Source organism: Cydia fagiglandana, chromosome 4 (assembly GCF_963556715.1).
Source record: "Cydia fagiglandana chromosome 4, ilCydFagi1.1, whole genome shotgun sequence".
NCBI classification, from domain to species: Eukaryota; Metazoa; Arthropoda; class Insecta; order Lepidoptera; family Tortricidae; genus Cydia; species Cydia fagiglandana.
The window spans coordinates 14,479,104-14,502,847 of NC_085935.1; the positions used below are offsets into that span (position 1 = coordinate 14,479,104).

General features: G+C 37.5%; 1 protein-coding gene across 1 annotated transcript in view; it reads right to left on the bottom strand.

The window, feature by feature from the left end:
* Window positions 1-23,744, bottom strand: part of LOC134663839 (uncharacterized) — a 193,814-nt gene that overhangs the window by 64,185 nt on the left and 105,885 nt on the right. The window contains exon 5 of the mRNA XM_063520354.1: window positions 21,245-21,305. Within this exon, the coding sequence (XP_063376424.1) occupies window positions 21,245-21,291 (47 nt within the window). The 5' untranslated portion in view covers window positions 21,292-21,305. The remainder of the gene's footprint in view (window positions 1-21,244; window positions 21,306-23,744) is intronic.

The window sequence follows — 23,744 nt, forward strand, 5'->3', positions numbered from 1 at the left end:
AGTATGAGTGAACTTAGTGTTTACTCAACTGTAAAATTAATCCCGAGGGAAATTATGTTTTCCCTTGACGATTTACGTATAGTCACGTAGTTCAATGTTTGTTCAACAACAGGAAAAAGCCGAAAAAGAAAAGTCTTGCGGAAACTGTTTGTTATTTTATTCCGGGCACAGCTAAACATTATCTTTGGCTCGTCAACTGTCTGCGAAACTTTAGGTGGCCGTATCAACACTGTGGCGATAGGTATCAACAATGTCACTACTCGTATTTTCTGATACTTTGAAATACTTCGTTTTATTACTTGGTTGGTTGGTTGGTGGTATTATCTTTATCTGGTAGGTACTCTCTTTATCTGGGTACAATAACTTACAGTAGGTTTTAATATTTGCAAAAAATGTGTTACAAAATTTTATATTTCAAGCATTAATCATACCTATAAAGAAATAGCAATTCTTTTGCGAACTCGATTTATTATCCTTTGAAAATTACAATAGAATAATTAAATAAATACACGCTTCATGCCAACACATAAAAACCTCGATAGTACCTAACCGAACATTTTCGTTAGCAAAACACCCGCTGAAAAAACCTCCCTGCTACACATCAAACGTAATAATATCAATATCGCGGTAGGAGTACTTTCCCTGCCGTCTGCGGTCGCGGGGAGGCGTGGGTGGCACCTTCACTTTCGAGCACCCGCACTGTATAGTACGCCGCTCCACGCATTCCACTGATCAGTCTGTTTAGTGGTTTACAACAACTCATTACTAGATTATTGAACACTTAGGTATTTACATTACATACCTAGTATACCTACATGTCAAGGATTATCAGGATTATCACTTTTAATAAAAAAAAATTACCATCACTGAACAGCTAAGGAAGCGAGGAATGGACATACAAAGTTGCCTTACCCAAAAGAAACCATTTCAAAATATGACACCGTAATTAATTATCATACAGATCTTTTGATTTTGCAATATTGGCATTCGTCCACCGATCAAATTAATTATTAGTCCTACGAGTTACAGTACCTACAGCAAATTGATCTTGTAATTTAGATTCCGTCGCAACGTTTTAAAACTCATTTGCAATATGGAAATATCTTTTCAATTTATCACAATAGCCGTTTGGCGGCGTTTACCAAATCATTTTATCCCGCGTCGGCTTACAATGGGTTTTGCAGGTAGCCATCATGGTATAATAACAGCTGGTCAGCGAAAAGCCGTCGGGGCTCCATTATGGAAATTGGCAGGTCGGGGGAAGGGGCGGCTAGACCAGAATACAGTTGGAGGACCTGTCTACGTACGCGTGATTTTTATCGTCAGCGATAAACGCTTCACTGCAATAACTAGGCTGCGGGTCTTTTTATGACAGCTCTTGACATCAATAAGTAACAATGCCGTCATAGGAATACTCGTATTTTGGTCATAATGTCTCGCCACATATCAAATAGATAAAATGCTTAGACTTTTTTTGGTTCGCTGCTTTGCGATTTATTCATGCGTTAATATAAACTTTATGTACGACAGATTTGGGAAACTCGACTGTTCATCAATAATATCACTTTTTAAGAAGAGACCACATTATCGCCACAAAACGTGTCAAACGTACTCCTCAAAAAGAAAATCAAGTCATCGGCTATGTTTAAAACTAATCACCTTACAGGTCCATGGAATAAACAGAGAATGAGTACGTACCTAAAGTTTCCCTGGATCCGTAAACGGAACAAAATAGCTTAACAACAAAGCATACTTGCCATGGGCCTCTTATTTAGAACATAAAATGGGATCATCGGTAACGCGCCAATCGCTACATCGGCGCAGGTCGTTCACTAAAACTAATTTAAACGGTAAGAGGTTTTATGAGTGATTGGGAGTACCGGTAATGAAAAACGTGCAGGCATTTGGTATACTTAACTTGGAAATGACATTTACCTAAGGGACTGCTAATATATTATTTATTTATTTAAGCGGTTATCAGTTTGGATTTAAGATTATTTTCACAATAATTAATTTCAATTCATTTAGCTGTAAATTTTCTTATTCGTTATTTTCATGACAAGTTATCACTGTTTCAATTAACACACAATCACTACCACCACCACTAAAATCATGTGACGTACTTGTATATGTATGTAGTAGTAGGTATCATAAATGCCAATCCGTTAATATGCAACTGGTTTCGTTTTATTTAATTAAATTGTTGATGCTCTTTTTGTCAGGGAGAGAACTCTCAGTAAATTGTAACTTTACATAATAAACGAATAAAATATTGTGCCGTATATCAAGGTTTTCTACATTCAGTAGCCACTATTCTAATGCATGTTATACCCCACAGTTAACCGTGGAAAGCTTTTAGGTCAGGATTCACCTTATCTATATGCATTACAACACTTTTTGTGATTAAGGAAGTGGCCGCAAATCAAAGCACGCCCTAAAATATGCCGGGCGTGGTCTCAAGTTATTACGCGGATTAGCCGAACACTTTAGGGTAAAATTTATTGAGATGTGGTGATATATACGGCTGTTTTATAGTTCTAGGGATGTAATGTAATCTTTTAACACAGTATATTTTTTTTTACGGAGCCCATACACTACTACTACTACTACTAGTAACATTTGCTTCTTTTCTTTCGATATCTGTGGTTTTACATGACTATTGAAAGGAGCACCGTAAACGTTGTAAAGGTTTTTTAAATGACGGCGCGATTCGGGAAATAAATTAGACATTCGCTAGATATGAAATAGTAAAGATATGTGACGTTCCACGGCAAAAGATACCATTGTCCCGGCTGAATATTGGAGCGGCGTTAATAATAGCGTAAACGCCAGCCGCCATAAGGTACCTTTTGCCGTGGAACGTCACATATCTTTACTACTTCATATCTAGTGAATCTCTAATTCATTTCCCGAATCGCGCCGTAAGTCACTGAGGGCAGCTACCACATTCCTTGCTACTGGTACGCCAAAATGGTCTTAGATTTCTATGAATAATTAATTATAAAGTTAGGTATGGTCTCATTGGTCTCCTAAGACCATTTTGGCGTAGCAGCGTGGGATTAGTTGCCCTCAAAGCCCCAGTAAAAAATATATATCCTGTAGAGTTTGCAGAATTGCGGGACTTAATTCATATAATGAAATTATTTGTTAGTTAGTTGTAAACTAAAGCAGCAGCGCTTTTGTAACCTACATTAAGTACAAATGTATCTTCCTTTTCTGTTTACCTCTACTTGCTGTAATATAAATATTGAACCCATTGAAAAGTCTTCAAAGAATAAGGAACAGCCGGTTGAAGAGAGGCGCCCATATTAGATCCTAAGCAAATCGACGGAACCCATCAGGATAAGAATACTCACGTTTTTATTTCCCTTTTTAGTGACATGCAAATAAAATTTTGGTTCGGGATCCCGTCGTTTAGAAAGCCATTCCCTTCAGATATAATTTATATCTATTAAAGTAAGTATTCGAAACCAATTTACGCGCTGAACCACCGATTTACAAGCGATACAGAGAATTTATATATAAAAATTGTTTAGCTGTGTTATTTTATTAATAGGCATGTCTTCAGAAACATATCTAGTTAGTGATTTGGCATTTCATTGCGCCATGTCTGTTTCCTCAGTAGTGTGGCGGTCAGGGCACAATATTGAATCCTAAGCAAATTGTAGGAGCGGGCCCGAGGCGCGCATTATTTTCTTTTATTGCAGAATTGCTTCGGTACATTTTGTTGGGGTGCTTTTATTTCTTGGGAAGCGACAATTTGTGATGTGTCCTCCTTTCCCGAGGGACTAAGAATGTTGGATTTTTGCACAAAAACTTAACAAAGAGTACCACATATTCATAAGAATTATTGGACCTTCTGCAACTGCTTATTTGCTAAATTTCTAAAGGCAACAAAACAATAGAACATCTCCAGGATATGTTGTAGGTAAACATGTTGAAGGTAGGACGGAAGGTAGGATGATCAAGAAAAGTTATCAAAAGATAACATGTTAATTCAGTACATGATTGCCATAATGTGTTGTTCAAATGATTATTTAACAGGTCAATTGACCGATATTATAAATAGCATCGGCATCAATCAATTATTAATATCAAAATTAAACCGCAACACTGGTCAATAACAATCAACTCTCCATCCAGTATTAGCCCCGGGTATCGATAACGAATCCAATACAGTGTTAGTGTTTGTTTAATGAATAAATACTGTATTGTATTGTTGTCAGGCCATTCCGAGTACGATTGCATAACGGTGCATGGCCCAATTTCCTTGTTTGACTAGCTCAATCCATATATGCCCGTGGATACACACTGGCACAACCAGAGATCACAATTGGTTTCTGTTCAATCGCAACGTTTTATTTTTTATTTCCAGTTCAATAAATGCCAATCAGTGCGGTACGGTTCTCGGTGTTTCCTCGACGAGCTCCGCTGCTACATGGACCGCAGAAATGGAAATATGCACACATTGGTGCTAGCCGCGTGTATAAAAGAAAAGCGATGACGCTTTTACATCGATCTCGAGTGCTGCAATGGCGAATGGCGTGAAAGCTGCGCGATGCTTACAGACTCAAGTGGGCACGGTACCGACGATGAGAAAAGTACAATCGCTGTAAGAAAATAAGTTTCATTGTTATCCTATTACGACGAAACTTTGCGAAAAGAAGGTTAATTTTCATTAAATACATTTTAATGAACAAGACATTAAAATGTATTAGGCAATCAAATAATTAAAATACAATAAGCTGGCTGTAGGTAGGTAGGTTCTATTAATTATAGCAATAAGGAACTCGGAAACTCCGTATCTAAAATATAATTTATGCAAGGCAGTGGTTCCGCAAGGCATGATTAAGGGAACATTTCAGGAAATTATATCTGATGGAATTTACAGATTCACACGACTGAGATTTAATATGTGTAGGACCTGGAAATTGCTTCGCATCTGTACATGCAGATGTCATCAATTCATCATCTATGTTATGTAGCAAACCTGTACCTACAGAGTTAAACTTGGACGTCAAAAGAAAATCAGTAAACTTTCAACGACGCGTAAAAAAATGGGACATAATTTATCGCCATCTGTTAGTACGTTATTGTACTTTTATAAGTCAACTCAAACAGGTAATGATCATGAAGTGCGCGCACTCTATAAAATTTTACTGAAACCACCTGGTACTTTACTAAGGTACACAAAATATTTTGTAGGCATTATCTGCTCCGCTCTACTTTAAATTTGACCTTGAAATCCATAACAGTTACCACACATTCACATTTATACTGGTTTGCATGAGTTGTTTGCGCTTGATTAAAATGATGAAAAACTGACTGAAACCAGGCGTGGCTCACTCCGCGATTTCGTCGCTTTGCTACAGGTAGCTAAAAGTCCATCCGGTCGACCCCAATTTTGGGGTTTGCCATAAGCCGCGCGTGGCGCTGTCGCCACCTAGCGGCCATATCTGTGCTGATCGTGACAGACGCGTTTTGTTAGAGAGTGAGTCTTCTGTACCTAGTACTATTATTTATTCTGTGCTGAAACTGAAAACGCTGATGTTACTCGTAATAGGGAGCAAACACTGCGATAATTATGCAGAGGCGCGGCTTGTAGCTCTCCACGCTCGCGCAGTGTAGTCTACATCATCGTCGTAGGAGCAGATATGTAGATACTTATCACTTCAATTTAATTATATGAACTATGAGTCTTAAATAAATTCCCACAGCAAGCTCAAGGCGTTATGGTAAACTAAGGATATGTATGTATAAGCAAATATCTACTTGAGCAACGCTGGTAGGTACCTCGGGAACAAACAGGACCCCTATTCGACAAGCGACGTTTGACGTATCGTGTTGATCTCCCGTTGATGTGGGAAAAATCATAAGTTCTCGAATACGTACAATGTCAAAATTTGACATTAACAATCCACAGTTAGGGTGACAAGCAAACCAAACCGAATCACCCTTAGTTTAGAGTTGAGTTTTGGTTGTACCAAATGATATTATCCACCGTTGATGGAATAAACACTCAGTATGCAATAAAATCAACTGTTGATTTGACGTGGATGCGAAATCTGACAGTTGTACATGTCGAATTTGGCCCCAGGTATTCGTTGCTCAAGCTCATTACTAAATTCATTATCATGATCATTCACACCGGCCTTTTCTGGGTACAGTGCCCAGTGTTTACTACTGATTAGTTACTCGTCTAAATTAAACACGAAACTGCCGAAAAAGCAGCTACACTAAAATTAGCGTTCCACATGTAGAATTGTACAAAGTTAGACATCAGCCAGATTGCAAGGGTAATTTTAGACCTAGCTAGGGCCCGACCCACTCTCAGCCCTCCAGTCTATCAGCGGTGTCATTTCATTCATGGGAGTGCGCCCACTCGACGAAACCTGCCACCCACCAGAGTACACTTTTAAAGGTGTTCGAGGGTGGTGTTCCTATGGACGCCTGCCTACATCAACTAGTGCGTTGAAACATTGTTACAATCGTGTAGTCTATCAGAAACTTAAATGTAAAGAACATATTCATGACAGAGTAGATGGATGACTTAAAACTAAACTAATAAAACTAGTACGTGATACAAAGTTAAACGCATTCAACGTATGTAGAGGAGCACTAAGTAAAAGTACTAGGCTACCTTATGTACTAAATATCCATAAATAACATAACATATTAGCTAACTTAAACCTAATAAAGATATTCATTGGTATTTATTCGTTTAAGTATGCATTTGGTTTGAGTTCAATTACGTATAATTAATACTAATAATAAAACCGGCCAAGTGCGAGTCGGACTCGCGTTTCAAGGGTTCCGTACATTACACAATTTTTAAAAATGTATTTTTTTATGTGAAACGTGAGTGAAATCTCTTTAAAAATCCGTAGGGGTCGGATCAAAAACTAAGTAATTAAATCCGACTCACGCTTGACTGTACATTTCTCTATTAGAAAGTTTGTATTTCTCTATTAGAAATTTTCCTGTCATCTATAGGTATATACCTATTTGAGGTACTTTTTTCAAAATTTTAGACCTAGTAGTTTCGGAGATAAAGGGGGGAATGGTATTTTTTTGCCTATTCTCTTGAATTACTTCTAAACCGTTTATTCGAAAATTATAAAAAAAATATATTTGAAATCCTTACAATAAGTTCTTTCATTTGATATGTACCTAACATGATATAGTTTGAAAAAGCTTTATTTTTTAATTTTCTCATTTACCCCCCAAAAGTGGCCCCCATGTTTAAAATTCATTTGTTTAGGTTACATGTCCGTATTTGGGTCACAAACTTACATATGTGTACCAAATTTCAACATAATTGGTCCAGTAGTTCCGGAGAAAATCGGCTGTGACAGACAGACGCACGAGAGTGATCCTATAAGGGTTCCGTTTTTTCCTTTTGAGGTACGGAACCCTAAAAAAATAACAGTTTTATTACACAATCGACCTAGCTCCATTAAGCTCAATAAGGCTTGTGTTGTGGGTACATTAAAACACCCATAACTTAGGAACAAATATCTGTGACAAACCCACAAATAAATGCCCTTACCATCAGGATTCGAACACGGAACTTTCCTGTCGCTACCGACAAGTCTCCTCCCTGACCCCTGACGACATCAATCATAAACTGCAATAGGTAAATTGAAAAGAGCACGATCACTGGATTTCAAATTACAAATCATTCGCATGATGTTATCGGTAGAAAATCTATTACTCATAAAACTATTATTGACTTGGCTGACATTCATATTATACGAACGTACTAGTATAGATAAATTTGCGATTTTCGTCTATTCGTAGAACAAGTAAGCAACGGGTACAATACACCTAAAATGCAAGCGTCTATAGGCTTTCGGTAGTTTCGGTTGCCATCAGGGTATAAAAAAGTTTTTGGTAAAAATTTCATTTTTGGTACAAGCTCTTTATCTTTTATCGCTGACTGTACTTTTCTTACGACAGACAACTAATACTCATCGAGACAATTCTAAAAACTCCAAACACAATTAGGTTGCGTTGTTTCATCACAGAGTTCCTATGGCCACCTCCTGTCTCCATGATCAGATCAGTTCGACAGTACCATATTATTGTATTGTCATCAGAACTACATACAGCTGCCAATTTTCATGACGCTACGATCCTTGGAAGATGGTTAAATTAGTTACCTTAGATTCCATTACATAGTTGTTACCGATGTCGTTGTCGACCTAATAAAAGCTTGTTAAAAATAGGTATAGGAGGAACGCATCGCAAAACACATTTATTGCATAAAATATTGGTGAATAAAAACAAACGCATGATTTTCAGAGAGCCATCGCATGTAGGGTCCTCTGGTGAAGAGCGGCGCTTTGATCGGCCGCGGTAATGGGACTGGCGACCACACTCGCGGAAACTTTTACGGGACACTGACCCACTTCTAAACAACCGACATAAGTTGCCTCAGCTGGGTTTTCTTTAAGAGCCAACAGGAGTGGTCATTCCTCCATACAAACGTAGTCCTCGTTTTCCTCCGTGGTTTTTGAAGCTAGAGCAATGATTTTTTCAACACAGAATTATATTGTCAATATCTGTGTCGGACCGTTTTGCTTTTTTTGATATTTTTGTTTTATAAGGCGCTAGAGCCCTTCAAAAATGGCTAAAATGGCCTAATTGACTATGCCGCAATGAGAGGCGTGGTATTCAAAACTGATATCAATTAGCCAAAAAAGCAAAACGGTCCGACACAGATAATTTCATAATCATTCAGATTTCCAAATTTGGTTACGATTGGTTAAGATTTGGAGGAGGAAAAAGAGGACTACGAAACCTCGATTTTTGACATTTTTACGCAGGATTTTTCGCCTCAGCTGCAGTTGTCCCTATCGCACTAATTTTAGGGGCGGGTTCAAGTTTCTAAATACGTACACAGACAGAAAAGTGATGGGCAATAGTCGACATGTAATATCGATAATCTAGTGATGTGAGAAGTTATCGATAAACCATAACAAAGTCGCGATTTGCCTCTTAGTAGGCGAAGTTAGTGAAGTGAGTAATACCTATTGCACTTTTGCTTCAGGGGAAACCGTTTAACACTATTATTTCTTGGTTCATACAAAGCTGAGTAGACGCACTTTTGTTTAATAATAATGTTTGATTTCATATCTGTGGTAATAAACGCTTTGAATACAGTTTTCTAAACTTCAAACTTCATTTCGAATCCAATGAGGTATCACCTCACCTTTGGACTTGTACTATACTGTTGTCCCAAATTGGGGTTTCGTACTTATTCCGACCAGAATCAGGAGCTCCTCAAACATAGGTACCTAAATGTATCCAAATCTGACTCAAAAATAATAATCGGCCGAGAGCATGTCGGGCCATGCTCAGTGTAGAGTTTCGTAGTAGTTACCGTTCTGTCAAAATAGGCCAAACCAGGGCGATAAGTCAGTATCATACGTTTACAAGGGAGTACAGAGCGTTTTATGTATTTTTAGATTTTTACTAAGAACAGAAGATTTTTTTGCAATAACTCAAAACCGACTGGAGTCCGGTCATATTCGCTATATAGTTTTCATTGAAAGTAGTTATTAAGCTTTTGTTGATTTTTTTCATGATTTTGGACCATGGTTCAAAAGTTAGAGGGTGGTGGGGATATATTTTTTTCTTTCGGAGCGATTATTTCCGAAAATATATAAATTTATCAAAACATGTTTTAAGGAGACCTTTATTCGTTTTGAAACACCTATCCAAGGGTACCCCACACTATTGGGACTAAGCAAATAAATATATATATATACCTTTGAGTTCAATTGGCGTAAAGGACATTTTAGCGAAAATGAGTTATATATACAGTTTTAATACCTGGCTTAACAACCTCAAAGCTGTACTCTGATTGCCTAATCATGCATGCCATACGATTAAATAAATAAATATACAGTTTTGTTCAGAATTCCAAGCGCTTTTGTTCTGTATAGTTTAAATTTCGATATCTCGTAAAAAGTTGCCTTTACGACCCAATTTTTATACTATGAGCTTGCAAAAACAGCTCAAGGGGCGTAAATGACCAGTTATTTTTAGGGTTCCGTACCCAAAGGGTAAAACGGGACCCTATTACTAAGACTTCGCTGTCCGTCCGTCCGTCCGTCCGTCCGTCCGTGTGTCACCAGGCTGTATCTCACGAACCGTGATAGCTAGACAGTTGAAATTTTCACAGATGATGTATTTCTGTTGCCGCTATAACAACAAATACTAAAAACAGAATAAAATAAAGATGTAAATGGGGCTCCCATACAACAAACGTGATTTTTGACCAAAGTTAAGCAACGTCGGGAGGGGTCAGTACTTGGATGGGTGACTGTTTTTTTTTGCTTTTTTTTGTTTTTTTTTTTTTTGCATTATGGTACGGAACCCTTCGTGCGCGAGTCCGACTCGCACTTGCCCGGTTTTTTCTTTTTTTTGTAATTAAATTATATTGTAAAGGACTAACAATACTAACATGTCCTTTGTCGTCATTTAGCCCTTCATTTATCATGATAATTTTTCATATCGCGTGGTCAAGATGGTCGTAAAGGACATTATTTGACTATTGAAATTATTTTACTTGCCCTTTACGACCCGTCCTAAAAATGATTTTACCTTAAGTATACGAGGCGAACAAATTGTAAAGGACTTTTCTAACTTTTGTGTCGTTTAAACTCTAAATTGCAAACAAATAATATGGACGTAGCAGTATGTAGACTATCAAAAAAGTCGTTTTCTGGGACCTTTATTACTATAATGTAATATTTGCCGTCAAATTTGAAAGCATTTACGCAAGAGTTTTTTAAGCTTCTTTATAAACTATGCTGAAAACAGTTAACATGTGTAGGTACCGTGGCTGGTAACTAATACACCCCGAATTTGGAATAAAATAGTCTCAGAATGTCACTTACGACCCCTACTAAACAAGATACACTATATTATCAAAAAACGCAGCATGGGTGTAAAGGACATTCATAGTGTTTTTGACCAATTCTATAGGACATTAACTTTCTTTCTTTCGTGTTTAATTTATACATAATATTGCTAATTCAGGTTCAAGAGATTAACATTTTGAGTACTTTTTTAATACACATCAAAAATATAGCTCCATAAACAACAAAAATAAATCAACATTTAAAAAAATCTCTGTCTCCTGAAAAATAGCATTTTGTCCTTTACGCCAATTGAACCCAAAGGTATCGAATATTGTATGGGAGGTCTCAGGACTGCAATTATTTTTTAATAGTTTTTATTTTACCGTTCCGTCGCAATGCGTGATTCATGTATCCATGCCAATAAGTTGCCAACTTGCAGCTTTTTAGCACTTACGATCACGAAGCAAAGCCTCGGATCGGACAGACAGGCAGACAGACGAACATGGCGAAACAATAAGGATTTCTTTGGTGACTACGCAACCCTAAATATCGGACCACTAATAAAACAGTTATTAAGATTTTAATTTGATTGCAGGTTGTAGACGGATATTAAATTCAGTTAGGTACCTAAAGTCAAGAAGTTAAATCACAATAACAGGGAATATGATTCGGTCAAATTGTGTTCTAATGTATGGGGAAGACAAACAAATTATAGCCAGCATTCAATGAATGTAGTATGATACTTTGGGGTATGGTGCTTTACGCACACTAGTGTCCCGACCCCTCCCCCTGACTCAACCCCCCCAAAAATAAAAATAAAACTGCCAACCGGGACGTATTTCATGCTAAAGGGGGGGGGGGATTGCGTCAGGGGGAGGGGGTAGGACGCTAGTGTGCGTAAAGCACCATATTCATATTCATATTCTTTATTTATATTGATCAAACATTGTCACAGAATACAGATGCGTAGTCTACATTATTATTATACATTAGGTATGTCAGAAATATATACCATTAAAAGTAAGTATCATTATAACATTTGAAAAATAGTAATAATTAAATTGTCAATAAAAGAGTTATACCCCGTTCCAATACGTTGGGAATAATAATAATAGCTTCCATTTAACATTCGTCAGCCTTCTAGGAATTCCTTGACCGAATAAAATCCCTTTTGGATCAGGAAACACTTGAGTTTTTTTATAAAAATGAGATCTGAAGCAACGTCCTTACCCAAAGGACCCAAAGGTATCATACTACATTCATTAAATACTGGCTATAAGTAGTTAGTTTTTCAAAAAACACAATTTGACCGAATCAAATAAGTAAACGCTTAGTGGCGGTAGCGAGCTAACGAGTTACCACCGAAGAATAAGTTTGTACTATAAGAAAAGAACTAGGTGTAGCAAAGCTATACCGGGCCGACCGCTTCGCGAGGCCCGTGAAGGCAAATGACGTGTGCGTCTGTGTGCGCGCACCACACACACAGGGATAGTCCTTCACTACGCAGCGCCGCCCCCGTCAGCGCGACGGCGATATTCACCTCAAAATCTCAAAACTGAGATCGAGCTGACGTCCTGTTTCGTCTTAAGATAAATATGACAGACCCACTTTTAATTGATGGCTTATATGTAGCTACTTAACGGGGTGATGCGGCGCATCGCTTCAGTAAATACATAAACAGTAGTTAATTACATACTCGTATTAGGACTATTAGGTTCGACATTTATTACATTGCCTATTTCTGAACCTGCAACTACATTCTACATTCTATTTTCTTTTAAGATATATCATTAACAGACGAACATAAAATAAAGTGCTTTTCACCACACCAGCTCGGAAAGGCTTACTTTGCACTTCAAAAACCGATAGCAAAGTTGCATTTTATTCACATGTGAGGCAAAGTAATCAAATGCAAATTTTGAGTTGTTTTCTCATGTTTGCTGCTAGAATTGACTTTTAATTGATGATTTTGGATGGTAAATATTTAATAACATTCATTTGGATTTGATTCGGTTTGATTTTGTATGATATTTTACATTTAATATTTGCTTCGGGTTGGTGTGGTGAAAAATGTTGTGTTTCACTCGGGGGCAAATTTTGTTTAACCCTCGTGCTTTGAAACCCTCGCAACGCTCAAAATTCCATTTTTCGAACCACTCGCTACGCTCGTGGTTCAATTGGAATCTTTCGCTTGCTCGGCTATCAATATTAGCACGAGCGGTTAAACAACAACTTTGCCCCCTTGTAAAACAAATAACTATTGTAGACCTACTTTTGTTTACTGTTCTACCTTTTGTTTACTAATTAAAGCCAACCGTTAATTTGACTTATGTACCTATATTTAATTTTACTTCTCTGCGAAATAAAATTATAAAGTCTCTAAACGTATGCAGTGAATCACACACTTATAAAATGACCTTAGGTGAGCGGCTTATAGAACAAGTAAATTGGAGCGTTGGAGCTAAATTATTCTTTCGTAGAATAATGGTTAGCAATTCATTAGTGAATTAGCATAAAGGATGTTTTGTTTTAACAATAAAAGATCCTTTTACGATATAAATACTTTATTGTGTTTGCGGTGCTTTCAAACGTTCTTTGTTAGGGTTGTATGCATAATACTCGGCGACGTGTGGTGGCAAAGGTGATCCTGTACGAAGAGGCCAATCAAAGTTATGAGCTATTTCCTTACCGCGTAAAGGCAAGATACAGATTTATGACGGCCGCGGCCGCTCGTAAATAATGGCCTTACAATGCCCGCCGCACGATTGGTACTTGGAGCTCTTTGTATATAATACATTGCCGGTGCTAACATAAAACACCTTTACTCATTGTGTTGTAGGTATCAACCTTTCTTCGATGTATCCTGCGAAGTTGCATAATTTAAAGCCTTAAGGTAAACGTACTAGTGCTCGACATGCTAATGTCCAATAGATGACACCTTGCTGTCACCTCTATTGACAATGACTCAAGTTTCAAGATGACATGGGACCGCGTCGAGCACGTACGTTTACCTTATAGTGAGTCGCCCCATATACTAGTTTAAACGTTGCAAAAGTTTGATGACGTTCCGTTCAGGTTTGGTATAGAATGCCCAGGCATTGTGGGGAACAATGACGACTTTCAAACATGGACACTGAACAAAGGCGATAAAATGTATCAAGAACAATACAGCGAGGAAAAATTGAACGCTACACGGACGATAACTATCAAAAGTATTTAAAATTGTAAAAACTGCACATGGGAAATTTATTTTACGGTCTTCTTCCGTTTTTTATGTACTTTAATAGTATTGTACATATTTTTATTTTTAATCTACTTAGTCTTGAATAGCAGGTTTATTATGCGAAGCAAGTACATATTTCCTTATCCGAATCTATGAAATTGCAGCCTTTACGTACCAGCTTATTTTCTTAAAGTAAAATATTTTATTGCCTTCTAGATACGTTATTTAACAATTATAAAATATTAAAAGCATTTTAAATCATCACTCAACTACAAATAATCACATAGTAAATAACCAAACTCATTTCTGTGCAATACTGACTGATCAATATTTCATTTACATATAACCCACAGGTGAAATTCAAGCCCTTCACTTGCATATGATGTTGCATAAACAAGGAATTAAGTAAGTCGTTCCAAAATTAACTCGATCACTGGAAGGCCTTGTGACTCAGCGGCTACCGCGAAAACCGGAATTCGCAAATTGCGGGGATTTTTCTCTTTTACTCCAACGAAGGCGTAATTAGAGTGACAGAGAAAAATCCCCGCAATTTGCGAACTTCGATGTTCGCGGTTATAGCCCTGATCACGGGCTGAACAAAATCAAATATCGCGCTCCCCGAGGAGCATTACACGTCCCCCACTCTTGCCTATTGCAAGACGTCACAACAAAAGCGCAGGACACAGATTCTTTCACTAAGTCTGGCTTTTCACGAAAATGGCCACTGAAGTATCTAATAGGCTCGTTAGATTTGAATAGTAATGTTTGGTGCGTCCTATTTCTGGTTACTTGCAGTTTTGTGACGAATTTGTTATTAGGTTGAAGTTGTTTTGCTGCATGACAAAAATTATTTATTCTACAAAATTGTTAAATTTATTTTTGAACTGTACAGTAAGTACCTACAAAATTGATCACAGATGACTGTGACCTAGTTTTGTTCTCTAATTCTATTCATATCATATAAAATACAGCTAAAAGTGTACGGTCTAGCCGGTTATTTGAAAATACATATGTTCTACCTTCCCATGCACGGCAGCATACACTACACACTCATTTGCGTGAGTTGAATTAAATACCTAGTTATGCACGTTAAGGGTTGCCATATGGAAGAATTAAATGTCCTGATAAAAATCCGGACATCACCCTAAAAATCCGGACTTCTCTTGTAGCAGAGATTTGGCGTAGCTTAAACGACGCCCCGGCGGCGCGCTGCTCTCTGCGGTGTACTGTATCGTGGATCTACTTTTCCCTTTCCCTTCGCCCGATCCCGTAGCCCCCTCCTCGGGCGCGCATTTTATTTTTATAAGGTCATTCCTAAAAATCTGGACACATGCCAAGTCCGGCCGCAATCCGGACAAAGGGTCAAAAATCCGGACATGTCCGGACAAATCCGGACGTATTGCACGTATATATGCATACACGTTTGTCTTTATTATAAATCTCTTACCAACTGCTTAGTCCATCTGTGTAATGTGGGACGGCCTCGAAGCGTGGCGCCTTCATCCCGTATTAAAATATTTCTCCATTATTCCCCCGACGATTGACACTCTGATTCTCGGCGTGTATCCATTATTTAGCCTTTCATGAGTCTTTTACTCATAAGTAAGCGCTCTCAGCAGAAATACTCCGTCATTACGAGGAACAGTAGTGGATTTTTCTCACAAACAAAAATATAATGGTGTGTTCAGGAACGTATAGTCGACGTCAAAAATATGTTTACACTTTTGCACCTTACTCCTTACTCCTTTGTCATAAGGCAAAAAGTGTAAACATGTCTTTGACGTCGACTGTCCATTCTAGGTACCTGCATGAATTTGAGAAAGGCAGACTTCATCACATTAAAAATATGCCTTCTCCCAGGCTCAGGTAATTAAGAGTGGTGATATTACTGAAACACTGAAATAAAATAAAATTACAAAAGTAAGCTTATAGATATGCCGTTCACGGTGGCAGCTCGCCCAACAAAACTGTGCAAAACAAAGCAAACTGGCCTTAGGATGGTGCCAAGAATAATAAAGGAGCTCTTAAGTGGGTTTTCCAGAAAACTGTCATCAGAAGTTGGAAATAGTAAGTAAGAAACAAATAAAGTTTAGTGGAGTGGGAAGCAAAGCTGCGACTTACAATTTAAAGTTGGTCCGGCGCAGGTGAGAGCTGGGCAGGCGGGGGTTAGGCCAGTGACGGGAGGTAATGGGGCGATCAGAGATTACATCTCATTAGATACCACATTATGAAGTATAGGTATAGGTATAGAACGACTCGAATTGGCCACTCATCTGCGCTGTCGTACAGTCAGCATCAATAGTAGCGAATAAATGCTCCGAAGTATCTGCCATCCTAATACAATTATTTATCAAATATTGGAACAGTCTGCGTTCTAAAGTATCTGTTATGGCCTAATTGTTCTAGTTACATACATGAACCTATATCTTGTTGCTAAGTCATAAGAAAATGGTAGATATTTCAGATGCGTAATCTAATACGTTATTTTTGAAGCTGACTGTTGTATGTAATATAAAGTAGGAAATAGGTACCTATGTAATTAATAGTATGTATGTAACCCGAGCCACCGATCAATTCCGTCTAGGTTATGGGATGGCCTTGAGCTCCCTTCCCGACTTGTAAAGTAAGGGGCTGTCCATAAATTACGTCATCGATTTTTGAGGATTTTTGACCCCCCCCCCCCCTACAATCATCCAAAAATCATGCTTCGAATGACCCCGTTTCCTCCTACATCATGCTACCGTCATTCGATGGCCAGACCCCCCCCCTAATTTTAAATGACGTAATTTATGAATAGCCCCTAAGATACTAATATCAAATTTATAATAGAGGAGAAAATAACTCTTCTTTTTTTATTATATGTAGGCAAATGTGGGTCAATAAATAATTTTTCAAAATCAACGAGATCCAATGCATTATCATTTAAGTAAGTAAATTTTAGTTTGTAAGTGTGTAAATAGAACTATATAAAATGCACGCGACTGTAAATAATAACAATATTGGAAATAAGAATAACAATAACAAAATCGGAATTATTATTTTTTTAATTTGGGTTACAGCATCGGCAATTGATCATAGTGATTACCGATATTGGTAAGCGCTAGTCATTTTACATGCTCTGTCTATGCGTTTAGAAGTCCGTGAGTGGTGCTGAGAGGTGAACTTGCAGCATTGATACATAAACTCGCTAAAACTAACTTAGCAGACCGCGCGGCGTGGTCTGACGGAGAGGTTTCCATAATGTATTTCATGCAGCCTAATGCTTGTTTTAATTTAATTTAATATTAAATACGTAGTAAATCTACCACAATTTATCGCTTTTAGCAAGTTCTCTAAACTTTCTAAATTGTATATTTATGTATATATCTAATAATATTCTGCAAGTAGTTGTTTGGTTTGTTTTCCTTAATAAATCCTTATTTATAAAACATAAAAACTAACACTTAAGTTTACGGCCATATTAGTCATTTCATTAATAATAACGGCTATTAGCTTTATATACGTTTAATACGCCTTTAGCAAATGAAAGACTCCATTGTCTCATCAATCTCAGTTACATAGTTTACTCTCAGCTATTTATTATTTCCTAAATCCCTAATGAGCAGTAATCGACGGACAACAACGATGTCCTAAGACTTACCGCGAAGGTTTTTCACATTAAGGTTACATGATTTGAATCAAACAATAAGGAAACTAAAAAGATATTTTGCCAAAGAACACTAAGCAAAAAAAATTTACTTAAGGACTGGATAATTGAAATCGCGATTTAGGTTCAATTTCGGATTTTCTGCTACAGATGGCGGTGAAAATAATTCTTATCATGGATGAAGCAAATTAATTACTAGAGAACATTTTATTTTATTGAAGAACCAAATAATTTAGATAGAAATCACAATCAATTTGAATTATAAAATGCCGTAATAAGATATTCCAGATACGAATCCTCGTCGGTTCATTACGACTTCAAAATGATCCTGAAATAAATCGTGGAGGGAATCTCAAATACAGCGATGGAGATTGGAGAAGACAGCGTTACGCAGTTAAGACGAAACAGGAGCTGATTTTTAAATATTTTAGGTAAATATACCCGTCTCGCTAACGGAAGCGGCTGCTAAATCTAGTGTGATAAGGACAAGGCGAAAAATCCTGCGTAAAAATATCAAAAATCGAGGTTTCGTACTCGACTGTTTCTTCCTTCAAAACTTAACCAGTCGTAACCAAACTTGGAAATATAAATGATTATAAAATTATCTGTGTCGGACCGTTACATATCAAAAAAATCAAAACGGTCCGACACAGATATTGACAACATTAATTTGTGTTGAAAAAATCATTGCTCTAGCATCAAACCCCACGGAGGAAACAGTAGAGTACGTTTGTATGGAGAAATCTCATTCACTCCTCTTAAGATCTTGATTTGTTTTTGCTGAACAGGGTACCCACTTGCTGGAATACAGTTGGACTCACGGGAATGAGAATAAGAGGTATGCTTGTAGTGAGTTGTCTTTTTAGTGTACCGCACAAAACTTTGTTCGCGGTACACACGGGGTCACTTCGGTCTTGCAAATCAGTAATTTTTTTTTAATCAGTAAAACCTGATCATAAATATAAAAACAACAGATGTAATTCTTGTTTAAACGCGAATTAACGAAATGAATCGAGTCTCTTACTCTTTGTTAATATTTGAAATATTTCCGAGTTTGATAGGTAATCGTATGTTTTGGTATTTAATAGTAAAAATTTAATGAAAATTCCTTGACATTAATGATAAATATCAAAGTACGTTACTGAAGTTTAAACGTATTTTTACAACAGGTAGATACATAGCTCCGTGAAGTTTTAAGTTTTAGATAGGTAAAGTTTGCAGACGTAATAAAAGAGCATGAATATATCGCCAAGTTTAACACTTTTACTACCAACTTAGACTTTGAACATTCAAGCAACTGTCCTTTCCTTGGACTGTTTAACCATTTTGTCTTGTTACTGTCCACTTGAAACTTTCTCTAGGATGTTTAAATTCCGCGAGTATATAGATAATTTTCCCATAAGTTGTATGTGAGGTTTAAAAGCTTGTTGTAAGCGTTTACTTAAATAAATTTTAGAACTGGGAGTAATAATGGAATTTGTATCACGGGGCGAAACGATTCCGTAGAGACCGGCATTAAAAATATTAAAATAAGTAATTGCTCCATCAGGCCTGCACCTGAGACCCGGGCGGGCGGTGCGAGCCCTTCGAGTGCCGTACTTTGTGATAATGGCAATTGTGTGATCGCTCCGAGAATTTTCATTCTTTCACGCGTTTATGATCTCCTTTAGGCTTTGATGAGGTTGTTCTACCTGCATACTTGATTGCGGCGGTGTTTTAACATTCTTTGAAGGCAAAATCAGTAGGTACTACATGCTCAATCCATGGAACTAGCTCACCAATTTATAAAGGACACCTTATTAAAAAAATTCCCCCACCGCGTCTGTCTGTTTGTGTGTTTGCATGTTCGCGATAAAGCAAAAACTACTGAACGGATTTTCATGCAGTTTACATCTAACAATAGAGTGATTCTTGAGGAAGGTGCATAATTTATTAACCCGTGCGAAGCCGGGGCGGGTCGCTTTACTTTTTTTAAGATACTGCCTATAATGCATACTTTAATTGAAATAATTCAGCAAAGTACTTGCCAAAGATATGAAAGGAATTTACAAAAAATCCTGTACGAGCATTAACCCAATTCCAAAGTGTCTTTTTTCCCCTCTGCCTTCATAACGCTACATGCCGCAAAAATCCAGAGTCCACAAAAATGTAATCATAAAAGGCGTTAACCAAGAGTTGTATTTGTGCGGCAATTACGTTGAGTGCTAACTCATGTAGGCTGTGGCTCGTCCGCGCTAACAATTTGTGAAACACTTTTTGTATGTCACATCGTCCTCGACGTTTGAATCTGCGCCTACTTGAAATACACTTAATTGAAAAGAAGTGAAACCCATATATGTTACATATTTGTTGTAAAGTCTACAAAAATGACTACATATTTTCGAACTCTAATTGTATTGACGAATTTGGCTGATTGTAGGCTTCTACAGTCAGCCAAGTTCGTAAGTTTGTATTTACCTATGCAGACGCGAGCAGTGCTTTTTTGGTAACTGTACATTAATGGCATGTTACTTTTTTCAAAACTTAATAATTTTATTTGGAATAAACTGCATCTAAACAATGTGTAAAGAGCTTTACAAGGATAAGTACATTAGGCCGGGACAGCTGTAAATAGGGAAGTGGAGGCTTACTAATGTATCAGAGGTGTCGAAATAACAAAAATAATCGTTTTCAGCAGAACATTTTGTGGCACGTAGAATTTCCATTTACCTACTCGTCGTCTATATGTTATATTTTGACAAATACTGTCATTATGAATCTAAGTGATGAATTCGCAGCCAGGGAATAGTGACCAACAAGAATTGAAAAAAGCAGCAAGCGAACGGCAGTGATTGCCGCACCGTATTGTTGCCGAAGAATTGCCAGAAATTAAAAGTAATTTACCAAGAACATTGACATTGAGTTTGGCATTTCCAGCGGCAACGCAATCTGCAGAAAAACGGCGCGGCAATGTAGCTGTAATTTGAATATAAACGGTGCACGGTGGCTAAAAAATAACTGCATTCCCTTTGCCAGGGAGGTTTTGGGATTATACTGAGCAACTTTTACTATGGGACCAACCCCGAAGATGTACCCTCCCATACAAAATGAACCAGCCGAAATGTATGAAACAGCCAAATTTTTTTTCGTGATCCGTGGTTGGACCCACAGTAAAAGTTGCTGGATATAATCCCAAAACCTCCGTGGCAAAGGGAATGCAGCTATTTTTTAGCCAGTCTGTATAATACGTACGTATTAGCACTAGCAGTTGCGACATGTAACATGCGAAGCTTTTGTAGCACATCAGTGCCCTGTTTATCAAAAGCTTGTAAAATGTAATACAAGTGGAAGGCCCCTTTTTGACAGCTATTGTTAGAAAAGTTGTGAGTCACAAAAGGTACTTCCACTTGTATTACAAGTTACAAGCTTTTGATAAACAGGGCACTGGCCTGTTTCACGTTTATATATAAAATGCAAGGCACATCGATTCGCAGGCTGCGTGAATTTGAATTGGTTGGTACTCACTCGGCGCCATTTTTTCCTCCCCTGTGCAGCATGCCCGCGCGTGCCATCTCACGCCCGCGCCCTGTGCAAAAACTACCATTAGCTAGAGGATTAACGATAACATAAATTGGTACAGAGGAAGCGATTTGTACTAAAAGGCAATACGACATCTGTACGGATATGATGGTCGTTCTTATCTACTTGACAGCGTGACAAAACGGTGTCCATCACTTTCTATCCCATGGTGTTAAAAAGTGACAGTTATTTTATCACGTGGATAAAGGTGGATAAAGCCATCCATAATACGCCGGCAGTTGCATATAGAGGCCGATTCAACATTTTGATATCGAAATGTAAGTTCGCGTTCGCATGGTAATTAAATGCCCTGTACAAAGTGTGCAATGCTACGCCGCATGAGTTGTTCTTGTTCTACAACTTCTATCATACAAAATATAACACTAATTACAATTCCAAACATAATTTTTATATACGATATAAGTAAGGGCTGATTTAGATGATGCGAGAACTCGCATGCGAGTTTCATACCATTGCGGGTTTTGATCGGTCGGTTGAATTGGACGTAACCAACAGTCCGCAATGTAACTAAAATCGCATGCGAGCTCGCGCGCCGTCTAAATCAGCCCTAAGAGTTTCAAACAAATATATAGTCGCTCATAGAGCCCTCTGTATTATTGTGCGCTGTGTCCATTAGCAGACTCATCCTTGGCCCTTTCCAAGTCTTTACCCGCTAAACACAAGGCTTACAGGACCACGGCTTACTTGCGTCCCTTGAGTGGAGGAAAAAGTTTATTTAATTACTTACGCAGTTAATGGTGTAAGTATTTTGTTTATTGCTCGGTTGGATACAGTTCAGAGGATTAGCCAGAGGAGAATTCGGAATGGTAATCATCTGCTGCCAGTCGTTAATTACTATCAACTAATAAAACAGACCTAAATAACAATAGAGTTTACGTCACGGTGTTTTCATGCCAAGTGCAATTGAAGAGGTACGTCAAGTGTAGCCAAAGAAGCTTATTATGTAATATGTATATGTGTATTATATGTATACTGTAAAGTTAATGTGCTTAGAGTCTATTTTTTACGTCATATAGGCTCGCGTTTCCATAGCCTACTTATACTCTTAACTAGCTGTTGCCCGCGACTTCGTCCGCGGAATCTTATCTTCAACATTTTACATCTTTAGTACCGTAAAATGGGGTGAGTTGGGTGAAATTTGACTTTCAAACCTCGATAAAATTTTATTTTTACATGTGAAAACTGAATGGTGGTTCGGACGTTTGTATTTTAGTTTGTATTTTATATTGGGTAGTTCTATTTCATAACTTTGACGATAAAGAGGAAAACCCACATCACCCTGTAGTGCCTCGTATTTGGGGTGAGAGGATTTTTCATACAAAGGTGATTTTGGAAGATTGTCCAATCGATTTTTTTTTTATTATGCGTATTACTATAGCCTAGCATTTTAAATTGGAATACATTATTTTTGTAGCAGGAGCCTTAAAATCCCTTCTCACCCCCCTCTCAAACCTTCTCTCCCCATTCATAACCCAACTCTCCCCGCGAAACCTACTCACCCCGTTTTACGGTACCTATAATTTTCATATCCAAGCAATGTTGAAATTAAGTACTTTTCTTTTTTAGCAAGTTGTATGAAGTTTTAAGTCAAGTGGATTTTGATGTTGGTTGCTGAAATTACTTTTCTTGTATTCTCATAATAGGTACCTACTCGTATGCCCTTATACAAAGATTCAAGTTCCGCTCACAAAATATCTGATCTCCATACAAACTTTCAACTCCTTTCTGACCTTGGAGGATGATTTTCAAAAATGCTTGAATTAGTTTTCATGTTTTTTAATTTAATACCCTTTTTTTGCAAAAAGTTCAAGTTCCTAGCTAAAAATTAAATTTACACCCCAAGACAAACTTTCAACCCCTATTTCACCCCGTTAGGGATTGAATTTCCAAAAACGTTGCAATTACTTTCTTTTTGTAATCGGCTATTATGTCTTTCTAAGAAGTTTCAAAGCATTTGTAATGGATTCAAACTTTGAACCCCATTTTAACCCTGTTAGGGGATGAATTTTACAAATCGCTGAAATCACTTTTATTGTCTTCTAATAATATCCCCAAATGCAAAGATTCAAATCTCGCGCTCGAAAAAATATATGATATCCATACAAACTTTCAACCCCTTTTTCACCAGCTTAGGGGATGAATTTTCAAAAACGCTGAAATTAGTTTTCTTGTATTTTAATTTAAAACGTTTTTACAAAGTTTCAAGTTCCTTGCTTAAAATAAAATTTGCTCCCGCAGACGAACTTTCATCCCCTTTTTAACCCCCTTAAGGGTTGAAATTCCAAAAACGATGCATTTTTTTTGTAATCGGCTATCATGCCTTTCTAAGAAATTTCAAAACCATTTGTAATGGATTCAAACTTTCAACCCCTTTTTAACCCTGTTAGGGGATGAAATTTACAAAACGCCGAAATTACTTTTTCTA